General features: G+C 41.3%; 3 protein-coding genes across 7 annotated transcripts; 1 reads left to right on the top strand and 2 right to left on the bottom strand.

The window, feature by feature from the left end:
• Nucleotides 1-1,516: 1,516 nt before the first annotated feature.
• LOC119897804 (glucocorticoid modulatory element-binding protein 1-like) lies at nt 1,517-10,271 on the bottom strand. 3 transcript variants are annotated; one of them, XM_038711782.1, is made up of 10 exons: nt 9,707-10,271; nt 8,332-8,473; nt 7,897-7,955; nt 7,391-7,509; nt 7,090-7,193; nt 6,340-6,524; nt 5,777-5,926; nt 3,529-3,666; nt 3,192-3,308; nt 1,517-3,107 (listed from the first exon to the last, which is right to left on the bottom strand). In XM_038711782.1, exons 2-10 carry the CDS (start codon nt 8,454-8,456, stop codon nt 2,569-2,571), a joined length of 1,536 nt encoding a protein of 511 aa, XP_038567710.1. In that variant the 5' UTR covers nt 8,457-8,473; nt 9,707-10,271; the 3' UTR covers nt 1,517-2,568. The 3 variants fall into 3 exon arrangements, with proteins under 3 accessions (XP_038567710.1, XP_038567708.1, XP_038567709.1); XM_038711780.1 differs by having other exon boundaries at nt 7,391-7,512; nt 9,707-10,267; XM_038711781.1 differs by lacking the exon at nt 9,707-10,271 and adding an exon at nt 9,413-9,526 and having other exon boundaries at nt 7,391-7,512.
• A 293-nt stretch (nt 10,272-10,564) lies between these two features.
• si:dkey-34d22.1 (discoidin, CUB and LCCL domain-containing protein 1) lies at nt 10,565-23,888 on the top strand. 2 transcript variants are annotated; one of them, XM_038711777.1, is made up of 15 exons: nt 10,565-10,747; nt 13,406-13,627; nt 14,325-14,462; nt 15,490-15,541; nt 15,627-15,699; nt 15,786-15,919; nt 16,041-16,078; nt 16,299-16,490; nt 18,767-18,879; nt 19,013-19,187; nt 19,309-19,401; nt 19,602-19,695; nt 20,002-20,039; nt 20,120-20,227; nt 22,235-23,888. In XM_038711777.1, the coding sequence occupies exons 1-15, from the start codon at nt 10,645-10,647 to the stop codon at nt 22,636-22,638; spliced, it is 1,977 nt and encodes a 658-aa protein (XP_038567705.1). In that variant the 5' UTR covers nt 10,565-10,644; the 3' UTR covers nt 22,639-23,888. The 2 variants fall into 2 exon arrangements, with proteins under 2 accessions (XP_038567705.1, XP_038567704.1); XM_038711776.1 differs by having other exon boundaries at nt 20,117-20,227.
• si:ch211-79k12.2 (uncharacterized protein LOC568844 homolog) lies at nt 22,942-26,689 on the bottom strand. Of its 2 annotated transcripts, none has more exons than XM_038711778.1 (3): nt 26,470-26,689; nt 26,046-26,325; nt 22,942-25,966 (listed from the first exon to the last, which is right to left on the bottom strand). In XM_038711778.1, exons 1-3 carry the CDS (start codon nt 26,494-26,496, stop codon nt 24,441-24,443), a joined length of 1,833 nt encoding a protein of 610 aa, XP_038567706.1. In that variant the 5' UTR covers nt 26,497-26,689; the 3' UTR covers nt 22,942-24,440. The 2 variants fall into 2 exon arrangements, with proteins under 2 accessions (XP_038567706.1, XP_038567707.1); XM_038711779.1 differs by having other exon boundaries at nt 22,942-25,861.
• Nucleotides 26,690-27,228: the final 539 nt, after the last annotated feature.

Here is a 27,228-nt window from a genome sequence, read left to right as displayed (position 1 = left end):
CCTTGCACCCAGCAGCACAGATACAGGATTATCAGTCTGACAACAACAGGATGAGAAAATACGTCCGGTAATTTCTCACATTTGCATTAACAATGATATAGTCGTTCTCATGTTTTAAAATCATATCAGCCATTTGAGGTCTAATGTTTTACTGGGGAAAAAAGCCACTGTCATGTCACAGCCCTATTTAACATGTTTAGAAGCATTAGAGTTGTGTATTTGATTATGAGTTGTGGGCCACTGGTCACACCCTGCAAGGTGTCCTCTTGTGTATCATTACATTACACAGGCTCAGAGATTCACCTTTGAAATTGAACATCTTGCACAAGTGCTGATGCTGCAGCAACTCCTCATGCACCAAGCTGGTGTTAAAACATGGCTCGGCTGACACATTTAGCTATGGCTCCAGGAATCCCAATTGGATCAAGATGCCATTATGCAGGGTATTCATCACTCATTTTGTTGTCGTGTGTGAACGTTAAAGTGGTGGATTAAATTAAAGGGGGCCAACAGACGCATCTAAGGCTTCCAACATGACTGCATGTCTCAGTCTCTAATGTTGTTACCCCCGAATGACAGATGAACGATGGATTGCTCTGAAAATTACTTAATTTAACCAACGGAGCACAGCATATGTCAAGCTAACACCTGTAATTACACCTGCTTGATGCATGGCAGCCATTTTGTGCCCCGGTATTCAAGGCACAGAGTAGCAATTTATTTAAACTGGTATTATTTTGGTCTGAATCCATTCAACTGCATGATTGTTTGATTTGCAGTGAACCTAACAGGATGTTGCGAAATACTGTTCAAATCCAGCAACAGGGCAAGCATCAGCAGGGATGCCGGCAGTGTTTTATCAGCTGCCACTCATGACCCCTAACAAACAACTACATCTGCACAGGCAGTGTTGTGCGTGAATTTATAATAAAATATCATTACAGTTCTGAGGGAAGTTTTCACAGGCTAGCTATCAAACCATCACTGTCTACCACACGGCCTTGGCATGCACCATGGCGCTTCACAAGTAAATGAACAGAGAATCACAGGGCGGAAAAGTGCTGCTATGCTAAAATCTGTTGGGGGAAACTTTGGAGGATGGCGCACTACAGGCCACACACCAAAAAGTGATATTACAAAGGTCGATTTCAATCATCTGTCAAAAAAAAAATATTGTTTGACATCTGTTATTGAAGTCTGACATGCTTGTAAGGTGAACTTAGCCACCCACAGAGCAGCAGTTTTCTCCTGTGTGACTTCCTGTTGGAATACCAATTAACTTCTGTGTTTATGAATGGAAATGAAGTAACAATTATTCACATCAGATGTTTGCTGAACTCTCAAATTAACACCAACACGTGAAGAATAAGAAGAACCTCGCTCTGTGTGCCTAATATATTGGCTTGCTGCAGTGAGCACTCTCTGTCACAAAGTCAGTGAACTACCAGTATTCACAAATCTCATCAACAATGGCAAAATTAGCTCTTAAGCACAAATCAAATGTAATGTTTTTTTGTTTAAAAATGTTTTATTATCTTACAAGATTATTTTGTACCACCATTGTCCTTTTCATCATAATCTCATGTGCATAACATATTTTCATCCTTTATATTTTGTCTATGACAAAGAAAAGGAAAAGAGTAAAGATTATGTATTTGCAACATGTTAGTAAACAGCACCCTGTTTAAACCAACAGCATGTCAGCAGTCACAATAATTACTTTATACATAATTAAGAACAATGTATTGTTCAGACAGTGAGTGTCTGGTGCATAGATTTTAGGCAAGTCTGGCACTGTAACAAGGGCCTAAATACACGCCTTTAACAAAACCCAAATGATATTAAATTCAACACACAAGTGTAACTCACAAAATCTGTCTTTTCAATTACAAATAGTCTTAGAAATGAATTATAAAAGTATGAGGGAAAAATGTCTCACGAATGCCGAGACAAGAGACATAATCGAGATCATAAATAAAAACAAATATTTTATTTACAGACATCTGACAGGCATCTTAGGGCTTTCAATTTTTATTTCAGTTAAACTGCTGATTATTGTCTTGATCAACCACTTCTGGGCTATAAATATAATAAATAAACTAGCCAAAAAAGCCAAAAGTTAAGCAAAATATTGGTCCAAGGTAAGACTAAGAAAATCAGCAAATATTCACCTTTAAGAAGCTGAGGCCAGTGAATGTTTGTCATTTTTGCTTAGAAAATTACTTATTGATTGATTACTTATGATTATCAAAATTGTTGCCAATTAATTGTCAAAATCAATTAATCAACTAATCATTTCAGCTCTACTGTGTTTTCCATTGTTAAAAAGTTAGAAAAGCAGGTCCAAAATGCTCTTCTTGAATATGTTATTTACAACCCAAATGCAAGAATAAATCTGTTCCTGTAACACAGCTGTAGTAACCAAAAGTGAAGTAACCACACTATATATATGAGTATACAAGAAAGAAAAGTACAGTTTGACAAAGTAATGTTTTTTAATCTTTTCCCTTTTTAGTCTTCAGTTCCCAGGCACATTCCCTCACCTAGTCCAGCACTGGGATCTCATCCTCACTTACTTTTATGTTTCTTTGATGCCTTTCTTCCTATAACAACCTTTTCAATGTCATGCAAGCCCGCTGTCTCCTCTACTGCCTCACTTCTAAGGAGAGGGTCTTCTTTAAACTTAACAGTTCTCTGTCCAGGCTCTTTGTGGATCCCTGAGGTGTCCTCTTTCTCGCGATCCGGTCCAAACCTGTGAAGATTCTCCTGGTTACCCGTCTCGCTGAGCTCATCCCTCTCCAGCTTGGCACTATGTCCGTCCCCTTCTGCCCTGCCAGCTCCGGCATGGTGACGCTGGCCAGCGGGGGCAGAGAGACGGTTGAAGAGATGAGGGTTGATGGTGGGTTGAGTGTAAGATGCAGCAGACAGACCCTTAACAGGGAGAGGCTGGATCACTGGGCTTGTTTTGATGGGGCACAGCAAGTTGTGGGTTTGGCTGTTTGGCAGGCTGTGACGCTGAGGTTGTAGGTGTTTCAGGGACTGAATTTTGTCAGAGGTGCTTCTATTACAACCCTGCTTGCTCCGGTCCTCCAAGATCTCATCCAACACTAATAAAAAACAGGATATTAGTTTGTACAATTGACTAGGATTTCACTCTATATACTGTGTGTTGTCTTCAACAGCTCTCTCACCAAAACCATTGTTATGGGTTTTGTTCTCTTCACCCTGGCTCCGCCTCAGGTCCAGAGCTTGCTTCACTGAGTCTAAAAGCCCAAACATCTTACACAGGGAATTAAGAATGACGGCATCTGGCAAAACAAAATAATCAAAAGTCAAGGTTGTCCACATCAAATCACTTTTTTTAAATCAATGTCCATTGATATCCTTCTCAAACCAGATTTAGCTGGTGGAACCATTTTTAAAATTACATTTACATTACATTTTTTTAACCTAACTGACATTTTACTACATTTAAAGCAATTATTTTCACAGTCCAGCGGTTAGTCAGGTCCCACTGTGGGAACTCACCTGTCTCCTGCAGGTTAGCCCTCTTGCTGCGAACCTCCACTCCTTTAAGAGTGGCTATTAATTCAGTCTGGAGACTGGACAGGACATCCCCCATCAGCCCTGAGTCTGCCACACCCTTCCACAGGCTCAATACTCCATCTAGAAAAGGTCAATTAGATGGGACATTATTAAGATATATGGGGGACTCTGTGTATGTGTGCTTGTTTATCTTTCCATTTAAAAATGTGCCACAGAGAAATAGGCACGAGAAGGGATTTGTGTATGTGTGAGAAAAAGATATTGCACCCAATGGGAAGAAAAGGCAAAACAAAATAAATAAGAAATGTGGGATAAATGAGATGGAGTATGGAGGCAGGGAAATGTCTGGAAGTGAGATTTGAGGAGAGTTAAAGGACTGAAAGAGAGTAATAAATTGAGGAGGGAAATGCAGGAAGAAGTGTCAGGGCTGGAGAAACAATGAAAAAAAAGATTTAACGAGATAGAGGAAATGGGAGAGGTGCAGCACTTGGAGAGCGGATGTTAAATGGGTGATAGAGGTAGAGAGGAAAGAGTAGGAAAATGGGTTGGAAAAGAGGCGCTCTGTGAGGAGAGAAAGCAGGACAGGGCAGATTGGGGGGAGACTGAAAAATCACTTGGGATCTATACAAAATTGAGCAAAGCAGAGGTTGAGTATATTAGAGTGATATGCGTCTACTTTCATGTTTGCTTAAATGTCTGGCAAGATAAATGTAATATGCCCACCAAAAATATTCTAAAACTCATTTACAGCTATCTGAAGCTAAATTCATGTATTTCTTCATGTCGGGAATATACACTAATGGAAAGACACACATTTGAAGATAGAGGAGCGTAGCTCTTGGCCGAGTACATTTACTGATAGTTGCCAATTAGTTTTAAGCCCTGCGACAAGGAAACACCGCTTGTGCAGTAAGGCACTGCAATTTGTCATTCACACAAAAGATCGCTTGAGGCTAAGTTACCGACTGTGGTCCAGCTGGAACAATACCTCATAAGGTCACCTTTAAAAAAAAAAACTAATCGTAGGTCCCCACAAGAAAAAGCCACACTTACAAATGTCAGATGCCGTCGATGATAATGTAAAAGGATGTGACTCTCTGCCTAACAGTGGTCAGCAACTTTTTAAGGCCAGTCTGCAAAATTCAGAGGTTCATTGGCTCAGTGTATCAGAGGTGTCAAGCAGCAGAGGCTGCAAGAGGCATGACACAAGGGACTGACTGACTGCAAGTAGACGGATGTTAATATTCACAGCTGTCATTGTTTTTCTGTTGATTTTTTATTAAGAATAGCTACAATGACTGTTGAAATTTAAGTCTAAATCTTGCATTGCTTTTCCTCATCAGGTAATATTTTTATCCTTCAGTGATACAGTGTTGCAAAAGGAACGCCTCCTTTAAAGGAGATGTCTTAGAATGTGTGGCCTCTGGAGGACTGAAGGTCAGTGGGCTGAATCTGTGCCTCCTCACAAAATAAAAAAAGGTATCTTAATACACTTTCCAAATGGGTTTCATCCTCCAGGACATTGCCCTTGGTGAGCTGACAAAGTAGTTAAAACCAGAAGTAAATGCAACTTCCATGATTCCATGAGTTTGCAGTGGAGGTTTTAACCTATCACTTTATAGAGATTTGGTGGGGAGACATGAGACTTCCACGTGCCAATACAAAACTGCCTTATACCACTGGATTACAGACCATATTCCTAATAGTTTCTTGCTGTGGAGGATATTGTGCAAGCGCAGGCCCACTATTGCTGTTTCTGTGAGAAAATACACATTTCTAGTAGATGATAAAAGTTTGCAACCTATATTTCAGGATAAGTGCTAAATAAGGCTAAGTATAGAGGGGGTTCTTATTTTCTTGTTTTTTAAAAAAGTGTCCTAAAAAAAGTTAATTGTTACATTGTTCTTTCTCTGCAAATAGTTGTATTATTTTTCTCTATTCTTTTATTATTCTTGTATAACTTGCATTTGTCTATTCCATATTTATATATTTCTACATTTATTTATGTCAGCTGTATGTTTGTCTATGTGCAGACGTGTCGCCAAAGCAAATTCCTTGTACGTGTAAAACACTACTTGGCAATAAAGCTCCTTGTGATTCTGATTCTGATTTCAGTCCATATATTTGTCTCGCTCAACCCATTTCTGAGCCTTTTTCTTCGTACCAATGCTTCTTTATCCTGTTCTGTCTTACATAACCCAAAACTAATAAAAATGTGTCTTGTATTTACCAGGAGTGTCAGCCCTCTTTCTCTTTGCAGCATGCCCATTGGCTGTTGTGGGATTTACAGGCCAGGCTAGACCAGGGCTCCTCTCTGCTGTTGTGTTGAACTTCTCCTCCAAAGGCTCCTCAACCTCTGCTGCATCATGTAAAACCACTCCTGAAATTAAAACAAAAAGGGATATACTGTAAATAGCGCATAAACATCTCATATTACCATTGAATGTGAGTAGGCAGAGGGAGACAAATAAATCCAAAAGTTTTTTTCCACCAGGGTGTTAGAGTTAGGGGTTAGGGTTTTCTATGGTTTTCTATGCACCAGTTTCCTCACTGAGTAACCAGTGAGGAAACTGGTGCATTATTGAAGGTATGTGATGTTCAGCTCATTTCCTAATTCCCTCCGGTCCTTGAGCTCCAACAGCGTGTGTCAGAAATGACTATTATTGTTTCATTATTCCAGATAAATCATGTCCTGGTTTTTATCTGCATTATCTCAATGATATGATAAAATAAAACAGCAGCCCTAACCATATGTGGGAGAAAAAACATCACAACATGCCAACTGAAATCTACCTGCCAGGGGAGGCACCTGTCCTCCAAGAGGGTCGAAAGCCAGACACGACGGGCTTGGCTGCACTAAGGTCCCTGGAGGAAGCCGCGTGCTGTTGATCAGCACGTCGAATTTAGTGCTGCGGCAGGTGTTGCTGCACACGGTCTCATGCTGGTAGAAATCTATCTGGCCAGAGTCCATCATTTTCCTGCATTGGGAGAAGCAGATTTAAAAGAGCACTCCAGAGTGTCCAAGGAAACATCAGCTGCAGAAGGGTGTTAAAGAATGAATTGAATTTGTTGAACAATCCCGATAGCTTCCCAAAGGTTTGTCTGACACAAAGCCCATTGATCTGACCTCTAGAGGAATACAGATAAAAAGAGCAGATATTGCCTATTGAGTTGGTATATTGACTCACTGTAACACCAAGAACAAGTGCAAACACGATAAAGGGGTAAGAGGGATCACTCAGCAGCTTGCTTGCGTGTTATTTGATCCTGTTATCATAATAATGCCGCTTACCGACTACCTCTGGAATGTACTGGCAAACCCCAACACAGACAGACTTCACACAAGTGCAAATTATGTGAATCAAATATACTGCTGATTGCATTAGATAGAGGTGTTTAAGGTCTGACACTTTAACCTCAATGCAACAAAGTAATGTGAAAGACTCCCTTAAAAACCATTCAGATTTACAGTTAGCATGTGTGTGTCTCCCAAGCAGCTATGAGGAAGAAAATTATTTTTCTTTACTTTCTAACTAAGTGTACCTGAGCATTACCCCTCCCAGTCTGATGGCCCTTTTCCAGTCCTTCAGAGTGGCTTTCCCTGCCAGGTGTACAAACTGCTTTGGGCTGATGAGCTGGTCATTGAACTGTAAGAGAAGAAGACAACACAATATATGCGTTTATGAAAGCCAAGTATGTGGACAGAAGACTAAAACAGATACAACACACAAGATGTGAACACAATCACGTCTGGTTGAGTGAGGAAGGTTTTACTAAGTGATTCTATAGTACTGATAAAGTAATAATTCACCACATTTTAATCACACTAAAAAAATCAACTTACTTTGACACATCTAATGTTGATTCCAGGGCACACAAACTTCTTAAACAGTAGAACGGCTCTGCTGTCTCCACAGGTGATGGGGTAGCCGTACTCGATCTCCTCTCCTTCTGCTTCACTGTCTTCTAAAGATTACAAGCCAAAAACATAAACACTACAGTGTGGAATTGTATGATACACTCAACAGCAAAACAATAAGGTTTATTAATCAAAGTTTAATTAAGTACACTGTATTAACAATAATACCTGCCTGGGTGCTAATAAACATAACAAAAGAATCATCTGACAACAAAATCAAAAGTCCATCCTCGCACCACGGGAGGTTTATCAATATTCTTAAATAATTCATATTTGTTAAATAATAGTACAGCTTGAAATACACTGTGAGAGATTCATTAGTGCACATAATACACTCAATGTAATGTATATAATACATTTTTGATTTTATATGTCTTTGTGTGTCTGAGTAGATTAATGTCAGCAGGGAGGGAAATGTCCATTTCACATACCATGATGTGTTTCAATGGCCAAGACTGTAGTGCCAGTGTCAGCAATGTCACCATTTACCCTGCAGAGGCCGACAGATTCATTTAACAGAATAATTGTTGCATGCCAGCTGAATGACAGAGTTGAATAGTTTTCACAGTTTAATTTCACAGTATAATATGCGAATAGCCACAGCACGTCTAACCTTCTTTTCTCCACATAGCTTACTGATGTTTTCTTTGGCTTAAGCCTGCATTAAACTGGATATGAACACCATTTATGTAGAATGATGTCGTAATATTAGCTTAATATAAGAAAGAAGCCTATTTCTTATTAACATGCAAAAAATCTGTCTACATTTACCCAAATCTGTCTGTACATTTACATTTGCCTCTCTTTTTTGTCACACAGCAAATGCAAGCCATTTAATGGCCCTTTAATGATATAAGCCATGTTACCCATGCAAGATGGGCTGCAGGTGCAGGATGACTTGAGTCTTATGGTTACTGCCACTGGACTCCCCTTCCTCTTCCTTCAACGCCATGAGATCCCCTGAAGACACAGTGACCTCAGCACCCGCCATCACCCCTCCCCACAGAGCTGCACGTAGAGAGAGCCGAGCATGCATGTTAACATCCAGATCACACATAAGCAGGCAGTGATGCTATTTAAATTGCACACACAAGTCAATTAGATCCACCACATCGGCCTTTTCTGGCATGCAACTGTTGTAAAAATGAATCCACAGTGGGCTTAAAATGACATAATCCTCACACGAACAGGCCTTGCTTCCTACATTGCTCTTGAGAACACACATATCCTAGATGATGGGACAAAAGATTAAAGTTTTAACTAAAACCTGGATTATAAGCCCTGAATTGTAAAAATGGTATATAATAAATACAGTGGGCTAAACAGGTGCAATGTTCTGTCATTCTGTTTTTATGTCTATTTAGAGAGAAATTCTCAAATCAAATCAGTACTGTGTTACGCAACCTTTTTGCATTTAGGAAATACTTTTGCCACATATATGATTCAAATAAAAGATCTGTTGAGCAAATGTAATCTGTGGAAGTGTTGATATCAGTCTCCAGAGACAGTTATTTCTTTTTGTGTGCTGTCATAATGTTGAGAACGTAGTATATCACATTCACTGTGAGGGTTCGATTTAAAATTATGAATTATAAAGTGAATGCATGTCCTTAATTACTGGAAATATAGGTATAATATAATTTATAGCATATAGACACCTTTTAATTGGGTCAAATGTAAATAAACTGTCCACTGGACTATTATCAATGAGCAATAGGAATTGGAAAAACAAGAAATGTTAATTCCCTCCTGGGTAACAGTTAAAGGATAATAACTAATAAGTTGACACTGCATTCATTTTAGTATGATTCTGTCCATCATATTCCTTCAGTCCTACACACGCAGCAGCTGAGGCGTACCGGTCGAAAAAAACACAGAGAAATGGAGAAATGAATTTACAAACTGTGTGTTTGGATAAATCCACGGCAGAGAGACAAAACAGGCTACCTTTCCATGTAGTGAAGAGCAGACTACAATAAAGTGATCAACAAATTCCACACTATATGAAGTAGCCCTTGCTGAATTCACCAACTCCAACACGGACAGTTGCGTGCCTTTCGCCCTCCTTCACCCACTCAAACTGACGTCTGTTGGTGCGGCAGCACGCACACCCCGGCCAAAAACTGTGCGACTGCGCGCGCTCCTGTTCCACAGAGGGTGCGCAAAAAACACTGGGTCTATATTAAAGCTCTAAAAGACACAGCCTGCTACTTTAAAGAATATTGACATAGTTTTACTTACCGTTTTACAGCAGGGGATAATTCATCCTTCGCTTGTCGGAGAGGCACAAGAGCATGCGCCGTGCTGCTTCCTGCAGTGAGAAGCATCTGTCCCGCTGTCACGAGAAGCAGTTAGTTCGCACGCGATGTGTAAATCGGTCAAACTGCTCTTATGTGCGAGTGCACGGCTCGGTTTGAGCGGCTCTGAGCCATGGCATTGCATTTGCTGAAAGTTTTCAGGCTTCAGGAACATGTTTTCCACCCCAAAGGAAGCACTGAAAATGTTTTTATAATGGACGGTTCCCTCGTGATAGGTTTCAGACTCCAGAACAATACATTGCTTCAGTTTTCACTTGTGTAGCCTCAGTATGGTCGTGTTGTCATGAAAACGCTCCTCAAAACGGTGGCTTGTTGTTGCCTGTATGTCACCAGAAGGTGGCAGGGTTTGAACTTAGTTTGAGCTAGGTGTGTCGATAAATTGTAACACAGACAAGATATTTCAAGATGTTGGTCTTAACCATTTTGACTTTTAAACGCATTATTTTACATTTTGCCCTTTTGAGTTTATAAAATAGCCTCTATAGAATAACATAACGTAACATAGAACAGGATAACGTAATCTAAGATCCATGTCCAGTGTTGCTATTTTAGCAGACGAAAGTACATCACAGATTAAGTCCAAGTCAGTAGTTTTACTGCCAGCGGCTGGTCTCAGATCAGCACACACCAGGGCACTTTAAAGAGCTCTGGCACACACCTACTAGTCAACCCACCCCTATTTGGGAATGGAACGCGTGAGATCATTTGATTGACACTCGCGGTGAACCAATGGAAGTCGAGTTTACGCCCCGTGGCCAATAGTAAATATTCAGTACTTTGTACTGTAACTTTTTAATGAACCAGCAGCTCGGCCGTTGTCGGGGCTTGCGCTTTACCTTTTAATGCTGAGCTCGGGAAATCATGCTTGCAAAGTGCGAAAACATCCGAGATGCTGTGAAGTCTCTTGTTACCGGTTTCTGGATCACTTTTAGCATCTGTTCCGTAGGTGTTCGCAGCCAGGAGGGTAAGAAATACAACAGCCTTTTGATAAGATAACGAACGTGACGAACATATTTGCTGCTATTTCTTCTACTAAACGTTACGTTACCTGCTCGCGAGCAGCTAAAGCAGATGAATTGCTAGTTAATTTTACTTAATACTTAAGTGGTATGTTGTTGTTTAGTGGCATGATTTAAAAGCACTGGCAGACGTACGACAAGCACCAATGACCAACAGGCTTTGAAACATCCTTTGCACTCTACCTAAGCTAACGTTACGTTAAGTTAATCGTTATCAACCATATGTTGCTGTCGTTCACCAACTATTTACCGTTACTGATTTCACCATGAACTAGGCCTATTCTCTGTTATGCATGCCGTTTTGATATGTTCTGCTGTCAATTATAATAATACTTGATGATGATAATAATAATAATAATAATAATAATGAATGTGTTTAGGTCAATGGCAAAATACTGTATTTGCAGTTGAAGTAGGCGCAGAGGTCCACCATGTGATGTCATGGTAGCATTCTTTACATACTCTTCCCTTGTGCATGTTTACCTAGTCTTACCGAGCTTTGGTGGCGGCCTGGGTATGGGGGGAAAAATTGCCGCCTTGGTGTTGTAAAGTTGTGATTGACACTTAAGACCGGATAAGGCAATGTAGTGAAAGGAAGCACTGGTGAGCATCCTGTCGGCTAGTGAGGACCTGTAAGGGCCTGACAGCAAAGCCTCAAGTGGAAAACAATGTTGCTGTGATTCTTTTGATTGACTGTCTGTTATCTTGCTACCCAGTTAGACTCCAGTTTTCTTTAATTCACCTTTTGAAATTTCTAAACTGGTCAGAACAGGCTGAACACGTATCCCTTTGCTGTATGAAACTAGAACCGGACAGGCCCGGAGACAGACTGTAGGTGAAAGGGTTCAGTGAGCAGGGGAAGATTACTGGCCACCCAGAACTTCCCCAACATTTCAGCCTCTGTGGCCTCCCACAGGAAGGTGATAGATCCACGCTCTGCTGCCCACGGATACAGTATGTCGCTGTGGCATTTCCAGGGAATCCTTTGGGGACTTGAGGAGGGCAATAACATCCAATGGTTTATGGTATTAGGAGCTGAAGAGCTGTCAGGAAGTAGGGAAACGTCTGGTGTGACATGGGGTGAGTGGAAGGTTATCCTCCCGTTTCTCCTCAACAGATCTCCAGGAGCCTTATATGGAAGACAAGGACAGGGATGATGTGTAGGCTTAGATGGACCCTTTTGCCTTTTTCCAAGTTTTGACCATTCTTGGAACCTTTGACATTTTGGGTTGTATGTTTTGAGCCTGCCGCCCCCGCAGCACTTATCTCTGTGTGACCACTGTTGGAATTGACTCATTTATTTTGTGGGACCCACGGGGATGTTAGAGGATCTAAATATTTGTGTTGCCTGTTCCAGTCAAAGTGTTAGTCACAGAAACCGCAGGTCAGAGGATGTAATGAATCAACAGTTGAGAAAGTAATGTTCATAGTAATGGATAAAAAAAAAACTAGAATGTATTGCCTTTTCTGTCAACAACAGCAGTATATACAGTAAAAAAGTACATATTTTGTGTTTAATCTATGAAGAGTATTTTTTGCAATCCAGTGTACAGGTCTTTGGAGAACTTCCCTCGTCGGCAGTTGTGTCATCTCAAAGTTGTGATCAGAAAAGTATAAACATGCCCTGGTCTGCTGTGCATGTTCAGAAGAGATTTTATTACTCATCTATCCTTAAATAGTGCACTTACAAAGCCCTTAATATTGTGTGTATGGAATTAATGACGAATCTGTCTGCGGTTATGTGATTTTGGCTTCATTTAAGCTTGAGGTGCTCAGCTGATAACTCTTGGCACAGATGTTTTTAGAAGTGAAACATATCAGTTATGCTTTGATATCCACCAGCTGTGCAAGAAATAAACATTTCCTGTTAGTTAGTGGTCTGTAAACAGGATTGACAGGACATTGAACAACAGACAATTAACAAATTAGACGATCAACAGGTTGGTTAATGGAAAAAAATTTTGACAATCGGTTAATTTTTTATTTTCTTATAGTCATGCTAGTAAACAAAATTATGCCAATAATTCGCTTCTTCCAGCTTGCTAAATGCAAATGGTGGTTTCTTTAGTCTTTCATAATATTCAGCTGAACACCTTTTTGGATTTGGGATTACTGGCCAGACAAAAGAAGATGTGAATATGCCAGCTTGCCATTTTTCACTATATTCTTACATTTTGACGAACCAAATGGTTAATTGAGAAAACAATTGGCAAGATGAATCCATAATGAAAATAACTTTTAAGCCCTTGTTAGCCCACTGTATAATAATTTTGTCTTCAAAACTGAACAAGTATTACATTTTAGTCTAGTACATATTTGATTTGATTTTAAAACCCTATTAACTTTTACCTTTTGCTACTCAGATTTTCAGCCAGCGCTGTAAAACTGAAAATGGTTCAATCCTCATGAAGACACCTTTTTCATGAAAAAGTTATTAAGTGACATAAAACACGAAGAGTGACTCTTTACTTTTGTTCCCGCAGTTGTTTTTTTTAAAGCTCCTCTTAATCAGCAAGTGGTCCGCATCTAATTTTGGAATGAAACTGTCCCTTAACTTGTCCTGATGTTGGATTTAACTTGGGAAACTCTCGTCTTTATTTCAGGTAATGGCTGTGGACATACAGTGCTGGGCACAGAGTCCGGCACGCTGGCCTCTCAGAGCTATCCAGGCACCTACCCCAGTAACACCTGGTGTAAGTGGAGGCTTCGTGTGCCAGAGGGGCGCACGCTGCGGCTGCTGTTTGGGGATTTTGACATTGAGAGCAGTCCAGACTGCAGCAATGGCTCTCTTGTGATCACCTACAAGAACGGAGACACCAGCCTCGGTAAGATTGTTCGTCGCTGCTGGAATACAGTGTGTCTTTTAAATGCATCCCAGGTTGATGTCTGATCACTGTGTCTGGGACATTACAGAAGTGCTCTCATGTCTCCTGAGTCAGTTCTTCTCTGAAATACCTGCTTTTTATGTTCCGTGTCATTACTGACGTTTTCCCAGTCATGATTGTGGAATTCACACAGGACATGCCTTTCCTTTGATACATCAGCAGAAGAAGGAAACCCAATTTCGCAACAGACACATCTTCCAAACAGGTGTATAAAGTCATGCCTCGAGGGCATAAACAATGACAATACACCAAATTAAGAGTTGAGATATTCAGGTGATAGAAAGATCCTGTTAGGCTGCCTTTTGTGTTTATGATCGGATTCCACAGGTCCTGCCTGGCTCATGATTTTTATTTTGTTGGCTCTGCTGGGGAGGTGTCCTTACATGCAGATTTTCCATGTGACTACACAGCCGTGCTCTTTGCTATGCAGGTGTAGCTATGGGATACAAACATGACAGCACTAGTTGGGTTAGACTGACTTAAAATCATCTACAGCTGTTGGCTCAGTAAGGAACAGACAGTACCCCATTGATCAAGAATGTAATTTGCTGTTTATATGCATTATGTTTCGGAAAGCAACATGTATTTGTGTTTATGGGCTTTTACAAGTGCAGTTTGTGGGTCTGCGTGTTCACAGGCCCAGTGTGTGGGAAGCTTGATGCTTCACAGAAGAATATGACAATTAAAAGCAATGAAGTAACAGTAACCTTCAAGTCAGGCCCACACCGCTCTGGACGAGGATTTCTACTGTCCTATGCCACAGACCGGTATCCAGGTATGATGTCTATAACTGTTTTGATTATTATTTGTGAAGTATATGAATGTAGTTTATTAAGAACATCTGCGGTCTTATGGCACGTAGAGCACATAGCTCACATTGTACAAATGTCAGCATTTGTAGCTTGAATTGAATTTCTGAAATTTTACACATTTACAAGTTTACACTGGTGTAATGTCTGTGTCAATATCTGTGCTTGTGCACTTGTGTGCATGAGTCACTTCTTATTGGCATTCATCCTCCATCGCTGTCTTTGCTCTGCCGTGTTTGCCGGAATCGGACTCCTTCTGTCAGGCTGAATGGAGTGAGGCCTCAGGCTCGGAGTAGCTGGAATTCTTTTTCACTCCCCCCTCCTCTTCATCAGCCCGTTAACCACTGCAAGCCCACTACTATCCAGTGTTTAATGCAACCCAGAAGCTGTTGATCTAGCAAGTGCAGCAACAGATTGTTACACATGTACACGTACATTTATTTAGGGATTTAAATCCTAATTTAATGTGTCTGGAAAATAGAAATTAAATGACAAAATTATTCAACGTTCTTCCTGTGTATCATTTTAATAACCATGTGGACTTGTTTGGCCTGAATGCTGGTCTATACTTAGAGATGGTTCCCCTTTCTCTGCATGCAGTCATCCGTACTGTACAGTATGTATCGTAGTTTCCTGTTTTTTCCTGAGTTGTTTATGAAATCTGGCAGTGTCTGGAGCTCAGACATACAAACCACTGTCTGTTAATTGTGATCACATGATGGCCCATTCACTGTACTCGTGAACTGTGACAAAGTCACAGTAACAAAGGGCTTAGTCACATCAACAGTGATGACCGCTCATCCCCTAACATAGCACACTTAGAGCATGTCTCACACAGAATCTGTTTGTGTGTGGTTGAGTGAATGACGCGGAGGGGTATTATGTAAGCCTGAGATACTGGGTCTCGCACCCTATAATTCATTCAGGTCCACCAATACATACTATTAAAGAATGTTTTAGTTCATCAAGTATATTTTTGTTTCGCTGTTACAGATCTAATTTCTTGTTTACAACGAGGATCTCATTTTAGCTTGCTGCATTTGAGGTAAGTGGTTTACCTCCAAATTTCCCATAATAGAATCTGTTTCAGCAGAACAGTGTTTCTCACATGCGACTCTGCTGTTTCTCAGTGTGTACTGCCCTGCTGGATGTAAGAATATCACAGGAGATGTTTGGGGAAACTCTGAACAGGGTTACAGAGATGTAAGTGAACTTCATTTCATTTTTTGTGCACAAGTTATTAATTTAATGAATGTCTGAAATTGCTCCGTATGTCCCCTCTGCTATAGACCTCAGTCCTGTGCAAGTCTGCAGTCCATGCTGGAGCTGCATCTGACAGTCTGGGAGGTCATGTCACTCTGAATCGTGGGAGAAGTCTTACACTCTATGAATCCACCTTTGCCAATGGAATCCTCTCAAAAATGTGTGTCTGCTGTTATCATATTGAAAATAAGAGATCACATTAGTGTCATGTTGAGCTGTAAATGAAGTTTATATTTGATGTTATGTGGATGTACTGACCTTTTTAATCGTCCTTTTTACAGGGGATCATTATCTGAGAAGAAGCTGCTCTTCAGCAAAGGTACGAGCAAGACGTGACATTTATCACTACATGTTAGAGTGTTTCAAAGGGCATATGCAGCGTTGTTGCCTGTTAAGTAACACTTTATTTGCATGCAGACATGATGCAGTATTTTCCCACCTTGCAGACATATAAGCTTTCTTTCCTTTCACTGTGATGTGAGGTTATTTGTATTCAAGGCGCCAGTGTAGCTCACACCTTTCCTCTGGTCCCCGAACAGAATGCGACAATGTCCTGAGTGTTTCTGGTTTAAATGCCTCATCTTTCTGGAATAAAAACAGTCAAGAGTATACAGTGTTCTGGTCCTCCAGATACATGGACTCTAGCCATGAGTTCCTACCCTGGGCAGCAGACAGTAATGATCCAAAACCATGGGTGGAACTGGAGCTGACTGATAGAAGCACTATAACAGGTAAAAATGTTACGATTAGATGGGTTTAATAGCTGTGTGAAGTCTGACGATATTCTATATTTCCTAAAAACAAGTATTGTGTGTGTATTTTAAGCGTTGTATACAGTAGGTTATGTCCACCTCCATTGTTGTCCCAAAATAATTCATAAAGATGACATGACCTTCACTAATTCATTTTTATTCAATCCCATTTACTGCCAGAAATACTTGCTAGCACACCAAATGTGTATTAATCCACCACTGAAAATAGACCTCAAGAAATGCGCTATATAATGTTTCCTAAAAATTGTTTTTGGAAATGCACTGAGCCTTTTCAAAAAATTTAACCATATATTTGTTACCTATTTAAGACTTACAGTGGGTACGGAAAGTATTCAGACCCCTTTAAATTTTTCACTCTTTGTTTCATTGCATCCATTTTCCAAAAATCAAAAAAGTTCATTTTATTTCTCAGTAATGTACACTCAGCACCCCATCTTTACAGAAAAAAACAGAAATGTAGAAATTTTTGCAAATTTATTAAAAAAGAAAAACTGAAATATCACATGGTCATAAGTATTCAGACCCTTTGCCGTGACACTCATATTTAACTCAGGTACTGTCTATTTCTTCTGATCATCCTTGAGATGGTTCTACACCTTCATTTGAGTCCAGCTGTGTTTGATTATACTGATTGGACTTGATTAGGAAAGCCACACACCTGTCTATATAAGACCTTACAGCTCACAGTGCATGTCAGAGCAAATGAGAATCATGAGGTCAAAGGAACTGCCTGAAGAGCTCAGAGACAGAATTGTGGCAAGGCACAGATCTGGCCAAGGTTACAAAAAAATTTCTGCTGCACTTAAGGTTCCTAAGAGCACAGTGGCCTCCATAATCCTCAAATGGAAGACGTTTGGGACGACCAGAACCCTTCCTAGAGCTGGCCGTCCGGGGGAGAAGAGCCTTGGTGAGAGAGGTAAAGAAGAACCCAAAGGTCACTGTGGCTGAGCTCCAGAGATGCAGTCAGGAGAAAGTTGTAGTAAGTCAACCATCACTGCAGCAATCCACCAGTCGGGGCTTTATGGCAGAGTGGCCCGACGGAAGCCTCTCCTCAGTGCAAGACACATGAAAGCCCGCATGGAGTTTGCTAAAAAACACCTGAAGGACTCCAAGATGGTGATAAATAAGATCCTCTGGTCTGATGAGACCAAGATAGAACTTTTTAGCCTTAATTCTAAGCAGTATGTGTGGAGAACACCAGGCACTGCTCATCACCTGTCCAATACAGTCTTAACAGTGAAGCGTGGTGGTGGCAGCATCATGCTGTGGGGGTGTTTTTCAGCTGCAGGGACAGGACGACTGGTTGCAATCGAGGGAAAGATGAATGCAGCCAAGTACAGGGATATCCTGGACGAAAACCTTTTCCAGAGTGCTCTGGACCTCAGACTGGGCTGAAGGTTTACCTTCCAACAAGACAATGACCCTAAGCACACCGCTAAAATAACGAAGGAGTGGCTTCACAACAACTCCGTGGCTGTTCTTGAATGGCCCAGCCAGAGCCCTGACTTAAACCCAATTGAGCATCTCTGGAGAGACCTGAAAATGGCTGTCCACCAACGTTTACCATCCAACCTGACAGAACTGGAGAGGATCTGCAAGGAGGAATGGCAGAGGATACCCAAATCCAGATGTGAAAAACTTGTTGCATCTTTCCCAAAACGACTCATGGCTGTATTAGATCAAAAGGGTGCTTCTACTAAATACTGAGCAAAGGGTCTGAATACTTATGACCAAGTGATATTTCAGTTTTTCTTTTTTAATAAATTTGCAAAAATTTCTACATTTCTGTTTTTTTTCTGTCAAGATGGGGTGCTGAGTGTACATTACTGAGAAATAAAATGAACTTTTTTGATTTTTGGAAAATGGCTGCAATGAAACAAATAGTGAAAAATTTAAAGGGGTCTGAATACTTTCCATACCCACTGTACATCTTCAGTAGGAAGCCACTGGGCTTGGGGAGGTCCAGTACTATTGAGATGGGGCTCAACACATTGTTGGTTTTGGTTTTTTTCATGTGATTTGTTGTCAATGAGAAAAAATATAGAAAATCCCCCAACTTATTTTTTAAATGTTTAACTTGGCTAAAATGTTACCATTACTATTATATTACAATGTGTGTGTTTATTTTATTTCCACAGTGTCTCGCTGTATTATGTGAAACCACTTTCGTCACATCTCAAATATTGAACAATCAAAATGTTGTGTCCTGATTGTTGTTGTTTTGTTTTTTTCAGGAATAATAACAACTGGAACAAATGAGTTCTACATAGAATCCTATATTCTTCTTTTCAGCAAAGACAGAAAGATTTGGAAGCTTTACAAACAGGCTCTCAGCAAAGAAAGAAAGGTATGCATTGCACTTGCAGATGTTCACTTAATGGTTCTTACTGAGGCCCCAACGGAGCTGTGGCAACTGAGTTTACACTGTGGGCTTTCTGGTGTTCTCTGTGAATTAGTAACTTTGTTATTATGGCCCCCAGGTGTTTCAGGCCTATACTGCTGGCCACCTCAGGGTTATCAACAGCTTATTTCCTCCTGTGGTTGCTCGGTTTGTCAGGCTACAACCACTGAGCTGGCACGGCCGAGCCTCAGTTCAGCTCCAAGTTCTTGGCTGTCCTGTTGCCAAGGTCACACCAAGGTCTGGCATAGCAGCTGGTGCGTATTCTCACTACTTGTCCAAAAAAACCTTTATCTGTTACTATGATCTTTCTAGTGGTGTGAATTCATGTCTGTACTCCTGATATTATAATGTCCTGTCCTGCTACTTGTCCAACAGAATCACCACATGTCAAAGTTAACATGGGGACGCCACGCCCCGGCCCCACTCCCACCCCCACAGAGGGCCCAGTGTTAGTGGAGACAAGACTGAGTGTGTACTTTTATCACTTTCCTATTTCACATGTGTACAGTGAGAATTATTGACATGTAGTAAGACTACATGTCAAATCATCAATACATGTGAGAAGAATGAATCCTCTCACATCCACCGTTGCGAACATTGCAATAAACTGCATTCCTTCCACACATTTGTACAACCGTTTACTTACTCGGACACTTACCATCCCGCAGGTTCTAGCCAACCAGTAATAGTGGCAGTGGGAGTGGTCCTGGCACTGTTAATGTGCGGCAGTTGTTTGTTGGTTGGAGTCTGGTGGAAGCGAAGGTACTGTATATTAATACTGTTGACCTTTTTAGAATGTATTTGTTTTCTAAGTACAGTTTGCACACACTATACTGTCGCTATATATTAAAAGCTATTATTTTATTCATACCTAAGTAATAAACATATTTGGCATAAATATTTTTTGCCTAAATAATTACTGAAACCATTAATGGATTACTAAAATAGTTGCATGTTATATTTCGGCCAGCCAAGTAATCAGCTAATCGTTTCAGCTGTAGTGGTGATGCTCCAGTCTCTACTATGTACAAAACTTTAAGCTTCGTGTTCATCTCCTTCTCTATATAGGAAGAAAGATTCACAATTGAAGTACTCCTTACCCACAAGTAAGTCAAGTGCTCTTTAACCATTTTCCAGCATTTTCCAGTCTTCCAAAAGCCCCTTACTGTGTCTGTGTGTCAAGTAGGTTGTCAGAGTTTCCAGGCGAAGAGTCTCCCCTGCCCACAGTCAGGTCTTATCTCCTACCCTCTTGAGCGAAATGTCCACGATGCTTTACCTAGCCCTCCTCTTAATGGTGAGAAATATTTAATAACTTTTGACTTTTCTAACAGAGCACTGCTGCACCTCAGTTTTACCACTGTTATTATTGGCCTCTGCCGGTTTTTGCTAGCCATTTCATTGCCCATTCACAGTTTTTACTGGGGATCTCAAGTTGTGAGCTCCTTCCCTCCTCCATCTTTCCAACAGTCACAGGCTTCAGTGGTCAGTATGAGGAGCTCATGCCAGGCCCGACAGGCAAACAGCTCTCTCCACGGGCTGTCCATTCTTTTCCCCGGCTCAACCCATCACCCAGTCGCAGTATAAACATTCCTTTCTTTGGTTCACGGAGCCTCTCTGAAAGAGACCCTTTAATTGGAGCTCGATAAAGAGCGCTGAGCCTCCCCCACCAACACCACCATCAGTCGCCCTCTCTGCCTCCCCCGTCCCCTCCCCCAGCGAGGGGGCCCTTCACTGAGAGGTCCAGTGATAAACAGGACAGAGGGTCAAAGCTAAGACAATCAAAGCCCTCACCAAAGCCTGTCTAATTAAAATAGCTCTGGCTCTTGAGTAAGGTCTAGGCCTCCCACACCACTGCCTCTTCTGGGAGTGAAGAGTAGGTTGTGGTTGAATCTGACTGTTACACTGTCACCCCCCCCCCCCCGTCCCTGTGGTTAGAGGAGACATTGTTGGTGGCCAAGCAGGATACTCAAAATTGGCCTGGGATGAGACTGCTATTGAGTGGAAGAGAAGCCTTTCCCAGAAATTGCAGCGGAAGATGCAAATAAGCAATTGATCTCAAAAGATATTTTCTCCTTTGTGAAAGGATGCTGCCATGCAGTAAAGTTGATGTAGTCATACCCATTTAATAACATGTTCATCACAGTAATGGAGTATTAGTGGGGATGCTCCAATATGTTTTAAAGCTCGTAAAATGCCCGACATTTCATTTACATATTGTTTCATCCTGATGCTAGGAGTCTTGAAGATAATAACTAAAATGGCTTAAGCTTTTTTGACATGCCTGTTTGAAAGGTGCGTAGAGGTTTAGTCTTGACCTTAGGAAGGGATATATTACATTACATTACATTTATTAATTTAGCTGGCGCTTTTATCCAAAGCGACTTACAATTGATATTTATTTCAGAGGTCGCAAGGCTCTGGAGCAACTAGGGGTTAAGTGTCTTGCTCTCCACCCCCGTATTGTAAATAAAATCTACTATACTGTGTTAAACAGCCAAAATGTTTGGAAACGGTACTTTAAGGTAATTAAAAATGACTTAAAGATTATACTTTAATCCTGGTTATTTGACAGTTTTATTATGTGACACTCAGTGGATTGAAAGATACTTTTATTTACCATGCAAACAACAGTATCATTAGAGGGATACATACAAAATAAGTGTAAAAAGTTGTAGTTACTTGATAAAATACTAATTAAAAAAATATAATTGCAACCAGGAGTCAAATAAGTGATACTATAAGGTGACAAATGAAACATAACAAGGACAAAGGTATCAGTTAAAACAGGTGAATGTAGCTGCTAATGTTTCAGTGATTGAGGCAAACTGCGAGAGTCCAACACTATTCTGGGATTCCGAGATATTCATTTTTGGGAAATGTGCTTATTCACTTTCTTGGAGTTTTCAATGAGAAGACTGATACCACCGACCGGTTGCGTAGCTTAGCTTAGCACAAAGACTGCTAGTCTAGCAACAGCAACAAAATCCGCTTAAAGCTCTCCAATTACTGCTTGTTTTGTTTGTTTAATCCGTACAAAAACTTTGGTGTAAAAAAGACTATTCACTGCTTTACGAGGGGTCATTATTTCGTGGCAGGGACCAGTAACTTCCTGGAGTCCCTGCTGGTTGTCTGGCAACTGCTCAGAGCTGACAGTACCTGCAGAAATAAGAGTAGGCCTGCCACAGATTGGCAGATGTAGATATATATAGATCGTCTAACCATTGTTTGTTGCATCTTCAATAAATAGAAATACAATCTCATACTGGTTTTGACTAATTTTCCAATTTATTCATCTTTCCAGACTATGCCGAGCCTGCTGTCGCAGCCATTGGACAGAAGGTTGGGTCAACCTTTAGACCCTCCTCAGATGAGGGCTACACCACCCCCTTCATCATCAACCATTATGATACTCCTGACAACCTACCAGAGTACGCCGAGCCTCTTCCCCCAGAGCCCGAGTATGCCACCCCATTCAGTGAGCAGCTTTCCGAGTCACATGGACCTCCTTTACCAGGACTTACCGCTGGTTCCAGGACAACGTCCAGCCGCGCTCAGTATGACTGCCCCTCACACAGGATGCTATCCAATGGCTACTGCACTCCTGCTCTACATGCCACTGGCCCACGGCCAGTCAGTGTGGTCTATGCAGAGCCAAAGTCATGTGACTCTTTACTACAGAAGCACACCTATGAGGAGCCTTTGTGAACAAACCAAGCTCAGGCGTGGAAAAAAAATAGACTAATGAGCTAAAAGGTGTGTTGGGATCTTGGAGTGATCTCAAATGGTTTCAAGCTGAGCAGCGTTGTCCAGACTGTACTAATGCTGACAGAGCTGAACTTCCAGGGAGTGATGGACCCAAAATTGAGAAGTCACTTTGGACCACTATGCATATAGGAGTGAACATCACTCTGTACACAACGCTCTTAGAGCCATATGAATGCAAATATTTTCTCCCAGGAAGTATGTATTGGAAATATCCTGTGATGCACAAAGAAAATGCAGGTTCACTTGTGTCTCAGAGATACTGTTTTATTGATGAAATGTTTAATCACAAGCTGCACTTTCAAAAGAAAAGAAACACATACAGCAATGTATGCTTCATTCTATTTAACAGGTTAATGCAAACAAAAGTGGATTGAATATGTTACTTGTCCTCACCAAACATCGTATTCACAATGTATAATATCAACATGTTTTGTAAAAAAAAAAAAAAAAAGGAAGGAATTAGAAGAAGAAACATTAACAAACACTAGAAATGATACACTGTAACAAAGTGGTTAAGACTGTTGCTATGATTATGTGTAACCACTAGGTGGCTCTCTTGAGCTTTAAACATCTAATAACAATGGATTGTGTAATTATTTGTCTGCTGGTTCTCATTCCTCAGATAATTGTCTTCTATTTCTAACATACATTGTAAAGTAACAAACAGACATTGGTTTAAAATAAATGCTTGGATTATTAGCATATCACAGGAAGGCACAACAGGCAAGGGGATGTTGTTCTTGAGCTAGACACACATACCTCAACCAAACTCCAGAGCCTGATAGATTTATTTTCCCTTTGAGGGGTTTAGAGTTTTACCTTAACATCCAGTACGTGGCTGTCTTTTTATTTGTTTTACCACTATACAGCAACTTTCCCACAAGTGAGAAACACCTAAACAGTTATATAAAATTAAAGCTGTATACTCTACATACATTTACTTAATTTTCTATGCCATTCAAAGTCCATTGGATTTTCTTTTGTATGGGGAAAAAACAACTGTTAAACTAAAGAAAGTAATTTAAGTAAACTGATATGGCATTGCTGGTCAAACTTTTCCCCTTAAAGGAAAATTTCAAAAGAAGAAAATAGAAAAGGGTAGAAAATTTAATTTTTTACCATTACAAGGCATTTTGTATAATAAGGGTCAGGTGGCAGTGGTAGTCCTTCATTATGTCTAAAAAAAAAAATTCCTAAAAGACACTGGGTCTGTAATTTTGTGTGTTTGACTTTATTTTGGCATTTTGAAAGGTTTGTGAAACAAAACACTCTTAAAGATCAAATCTGTCATTCCACTGCTGAATAAGGCACAATAAAACAACCGTATTAAGAAAAATACTGTAGAAGTGGGCCTGGTGTGTGATTGCAAGGTGTTTTAAGGTTATTTAAAGATGGACTGAAAGCCTGTCGTGGTGATGAATCCGCACAAACAGCTGGATTTCTCACTGATAGAGAAATGTTAAACAATCTGACGTACAAACTTGGATCGAATCAGAAATTGTACAAAACCTTTTGAAGGTGAAAACCGGCATGGTTGAGTTTCTGAACATAACATAATCTCACCTTGAAATCATTTTAAGGTGTTACATATTTGTAAGTTCTATCTATCTATAGAATAGCTTGAGAAGAAGTTGTGGAATATCAAAGGCTTTTTAAATAGTAATAATTAACTACAGAATATAATTCACACAAATCATTTCAACACTGTACTATATACACTTTCCTCTGGTGATTTGATTAATTCACTCTCCACTGTTATCACGGACCCTCTCATTTGTGCTTAACTCTTTCCTCTGCGTCTCCTCCTCCTCTCTCCCCTCAGAGGAGTAGTGCATCAGAGTCTGGTGTCTGTTCCTGGACGGGGCATCCTTAAAACGCAGGCCACAGTCTTCACACGCATACAAGAGCCCCACTCTGTCACTGCCTCGGTTTGCTGCCTCTGGCTGAGACTTGCTCTCATTACCGCTGAGCGGCGCGGGGCCAGGATGAGCAGGAGAATCTCTGGAGCTTGGAGCAGTATGTGGGTTGCTCTCCAGGTTGTTTGGTGTATTTAGCTCAACGCCGGCTGGAGGAAAAGTCCTGGGACGCCCAGGTGGATAACCGCGGCTGGCCGGCCCCCGAGGTGCAACCCCAGCTGCAGCTTCTCCAGCATGTTCCGGGGCAAGACCGTGGACTGTGCGGTAGTGGAAGCGGATGCCGGAGCGGTTGGAGAAGCCTTTCCCGCAGAGGCTGCAGATGAAGGGCCTCTCTCCTGTGTGGATGCGGGTATGGATCTTAAGAGCTCCTGACTGGGTGAAACATTTGTCACACTGGCTACAGCGGTAGGGCTTCTCCCCTGTGTGGGTCCTCTGATGGGCCCGGACCCCTGCCAGATGGGGAAAACCCCTGCCGCAAAATCGACAGGAATAGGGCCTTTCACCTGTGTGAATGCGCCTGTGGATCTTCAGAGCCCCCGACTGGCTAAAACTTTTCCCGCAGTCAGAGCAGGAGTAGGGCCGAGCACCAGTGTGCACATTTAGGTGGATGCGGAGGTTGCTGTGCGAGTTGAAGGCCCTGCCGCACTCAGTGCAGAGGAAGCCGGACGGTTTGTGGGCGTGCTCAGAGCGCTGGTGCTGCAGCAACTGGGACGGTCTGGAAAAAGAGGCAGGGCAGTGCATGCAGGGATGTAGCAACAACACGGTCGTAGCCGCCCTACCTCTTTCCTCTTGTTGCTGAGTGTGTGTTGGCCTGTGCTGGTGATGGCACACCTGAGTACAGGTAGGAAAGGAGCGCTGGCAGGACAAGCAGGGAAGAGGGCCAGAGAGCTGTGAGGCGTGAGAGCGGCCAAGCTGGGGGCAGGGTAAACAAGAACTTATAGGACAGTGGTGGTGATGAAAATGATGATGGGCATGGGTGTGAGAAAACGGGGGGTCGGTGCCTTCCTGGTGGCTCAGTATCTGAGCGCAGGTTTGTAGGCTGCGGTGGCAACACAAGCAAGGAAACATGGAGAGGTGGGACATGGAGCCTGAGGACGATCTGGAAGGAGGAGTGTCTGAGTTGTTGTCCGGGGTCCGAGTCCCACTGTCTGCGTCTTCCCTCTGCGGTCGGCTGGACGACCTGGTCTCTAACTCCGATGCAGTGGTGCTGCTTGGTTCAGTGTCCGGTAAGTGGTGGCAAACTGTATCTGAGCGTGGTGGCAAGAACAAAGATTGTCTGGGTTTTAAAGTCTCAAAGGAAGGTGGAGAAGTGAAGTAAGGGCAGCCGGGGCAGGTGCAGGCATAATGCACATCTAGACATAAAAGAAACATGAATTAGCTTACAAGTATTTTAGCAAGAAAATCAAAACAATCCTTATTTTGAGCTCTAACCTTCTCTCCTGTCTCTGTCCTCCCCCTTTCTTTGTAATGCCCCAAGCTGGATCTGCTGGCCAGGCTCTGCCTCTGACTTGTCCTGGGCAGGTCGACGTTGTTCTAGAAGACCGAGTGAAGCACTTTTGAACCCAAGAGCCTCACCACCACCACCACCAGCAGCAGCAGCAGCCATGCCCCATGCTGCGTTTAGCACATCTGGCTGGTCCTTGGAGGTGTTTCCAGATGTGAGAAGGTCACCAATGAACTGATGCATCTCCATCCAGGAGCACTGACCTTGCTGCAAGAAGTACAAGGCACAGTCTGAATGCATTTGGTGTATGAATAAACAAAAGTTACAACGACTAGGGGCTTCATGACTTTAGCTGAAAACTCTGGTCCCTCTCAAATTCGGCTGATTTAAATAGCGGTTTCGCCTACTTACAATGTCGCTACACTGGTCTTTGTCCATGAATTTAAACAAACGCTGTTGTTGTCGCCAGACCGACGTGCTTAGCTTTATATCAACGATTTCAGTATGTCAGACACTGGGGTTCAAAAAAACATAAATTTTAAAAAAGCACGTTCTTTATGTCATTATTACATCTCGACTGTAACGTAAGCCTACTCCCGTTAAAACATCTCGTCACGTAGCAGACATTATATTTCCGGGTTTTTTAATCACGTGACATCCTTCTTCCTAAAAAAACATACCGTATTCACTTGAACAGTATAAAAACAAGTGAACTGAACATAACTGAACAAACATTCAATCAATGTTTTTAAAACTTTAAAAAGTAAGCGTATATCATAGTTATTTAAATATATTTCTTATATATATATATATATATCAAAATTTGTTATGTGAGAAAAAAACAAAACAAGTGACCTTTAGTCATTTAACCCTTGTTGGGTGTTTGGATTTTTCCTATTGAAAGTGATTAATTACCCAAAATTAATTTCGTTCATATTTTCATAATTTTTAAAATGTAACCACAGTTACCATGATAACTAGACTCACTTATTAAATGCTGTAAGCACTATACAGTAAATCCCCATGGGAACATCAATATCCATTAGAATTATCTGTGTGATGATAACGATTTGCAAAATAGGATGGGATATCTCAGTGAAAGCAGGAGACTTTTTAAAAGGAAAGTGTTGAACCTTCCAGATCAATATTTTGATCTAGTTTCCAGTGAAG

The sequence above is a fragment of the Micropterus salmoides genome, unplaced genomic scaffold, assembly GCF_014851395.1.
Source record: "Micropterus salmoides isolate LMB-PRFRI ecotype aquatic unplaced genomic scaffold, ASM1485139v1 Ms_hic_scaffold_11, whole genome shotgun sequence".
Taxonomy (NCBI): domain Eukaryota; kingdom Metazoa; phylum Chordata; class Actinopteri; order Centrarchiformes; family Centrarchidae; genus Micropterus; species Micropterus salmoides.
Note: the sequence above shows the minus strand (reverse complement) of the source record. Positions and strands in the feature narration are given on the sequence as shown.

Excerpts from the sequence above, each read along its gene's own strand:
- LOC119897804 (XM_038711780.1), bottom strand. The coding sequence starts at position 8,456 with ATGGCGGGTGCTGAGGTCACTGTGTCTTCAGGGGATCTCATGGCGTTG. Across the intron at positions 6,525-7,089 it reads CTGGGAGGGGTAATGCTCAG|GAAAATGATGGACTCTGGCC; the intron begins GTACACTTAGTT and ends CTCCCAATGCAG. Across the intron at positions 3,108-3,191 it reads AACCCATAACAATGGTTTTG|TGTTGGATGAGATCTTGGAG; the intron begins GTGAGAGAGCTG and ends GTTTTTTATTAG.
- si:dkey-34d22.1 (XM_038711776.1), top strand. The coding sequence starts at position 10,645 with ATGCTTGCAAAGTGCGAAAACATCCGAGATGCTGTGAAGTCTCTTGTT. Across the intron at positions 16,079-16,298 it reads GAAGCTGCTCTTCAGCAAAG|AATGCGACAATGTCCTGAGT; the intron begins GTACGAGCAAGA and ends GTCCCCGAACAG. Across the intron at positions 18,880-19,012 it reads CTCTCAGCAAAGAAAGAAAG|GTGTTTCAGGCCTATACTGC; the intron begins GTATGCATTGCA and ends TATGGCCCCCAG.
- si:ch211-79k12.2 (XM_038711778.1), bottom strand. The coding sequence starts at position 26,496 with ATGGACAAAGACCAGTGTAGCGACATT. Across the intron at positions 26,326-26,469 it reads AAGACCAGTGTAGCGACATT|CAAGGTCAGTGCTCCTGGAT; the intron begins GTAAGTAGGCGA and ends TACTTCTTGCAG. Across the intron at positions 25,967-26,045 it reads GGACAGAGACAGGAGAGAAG|ATGTGCATTATGCCTGCACC; the intron begins GTTAGAGCTCAA and ends TTTTATGTCTAG.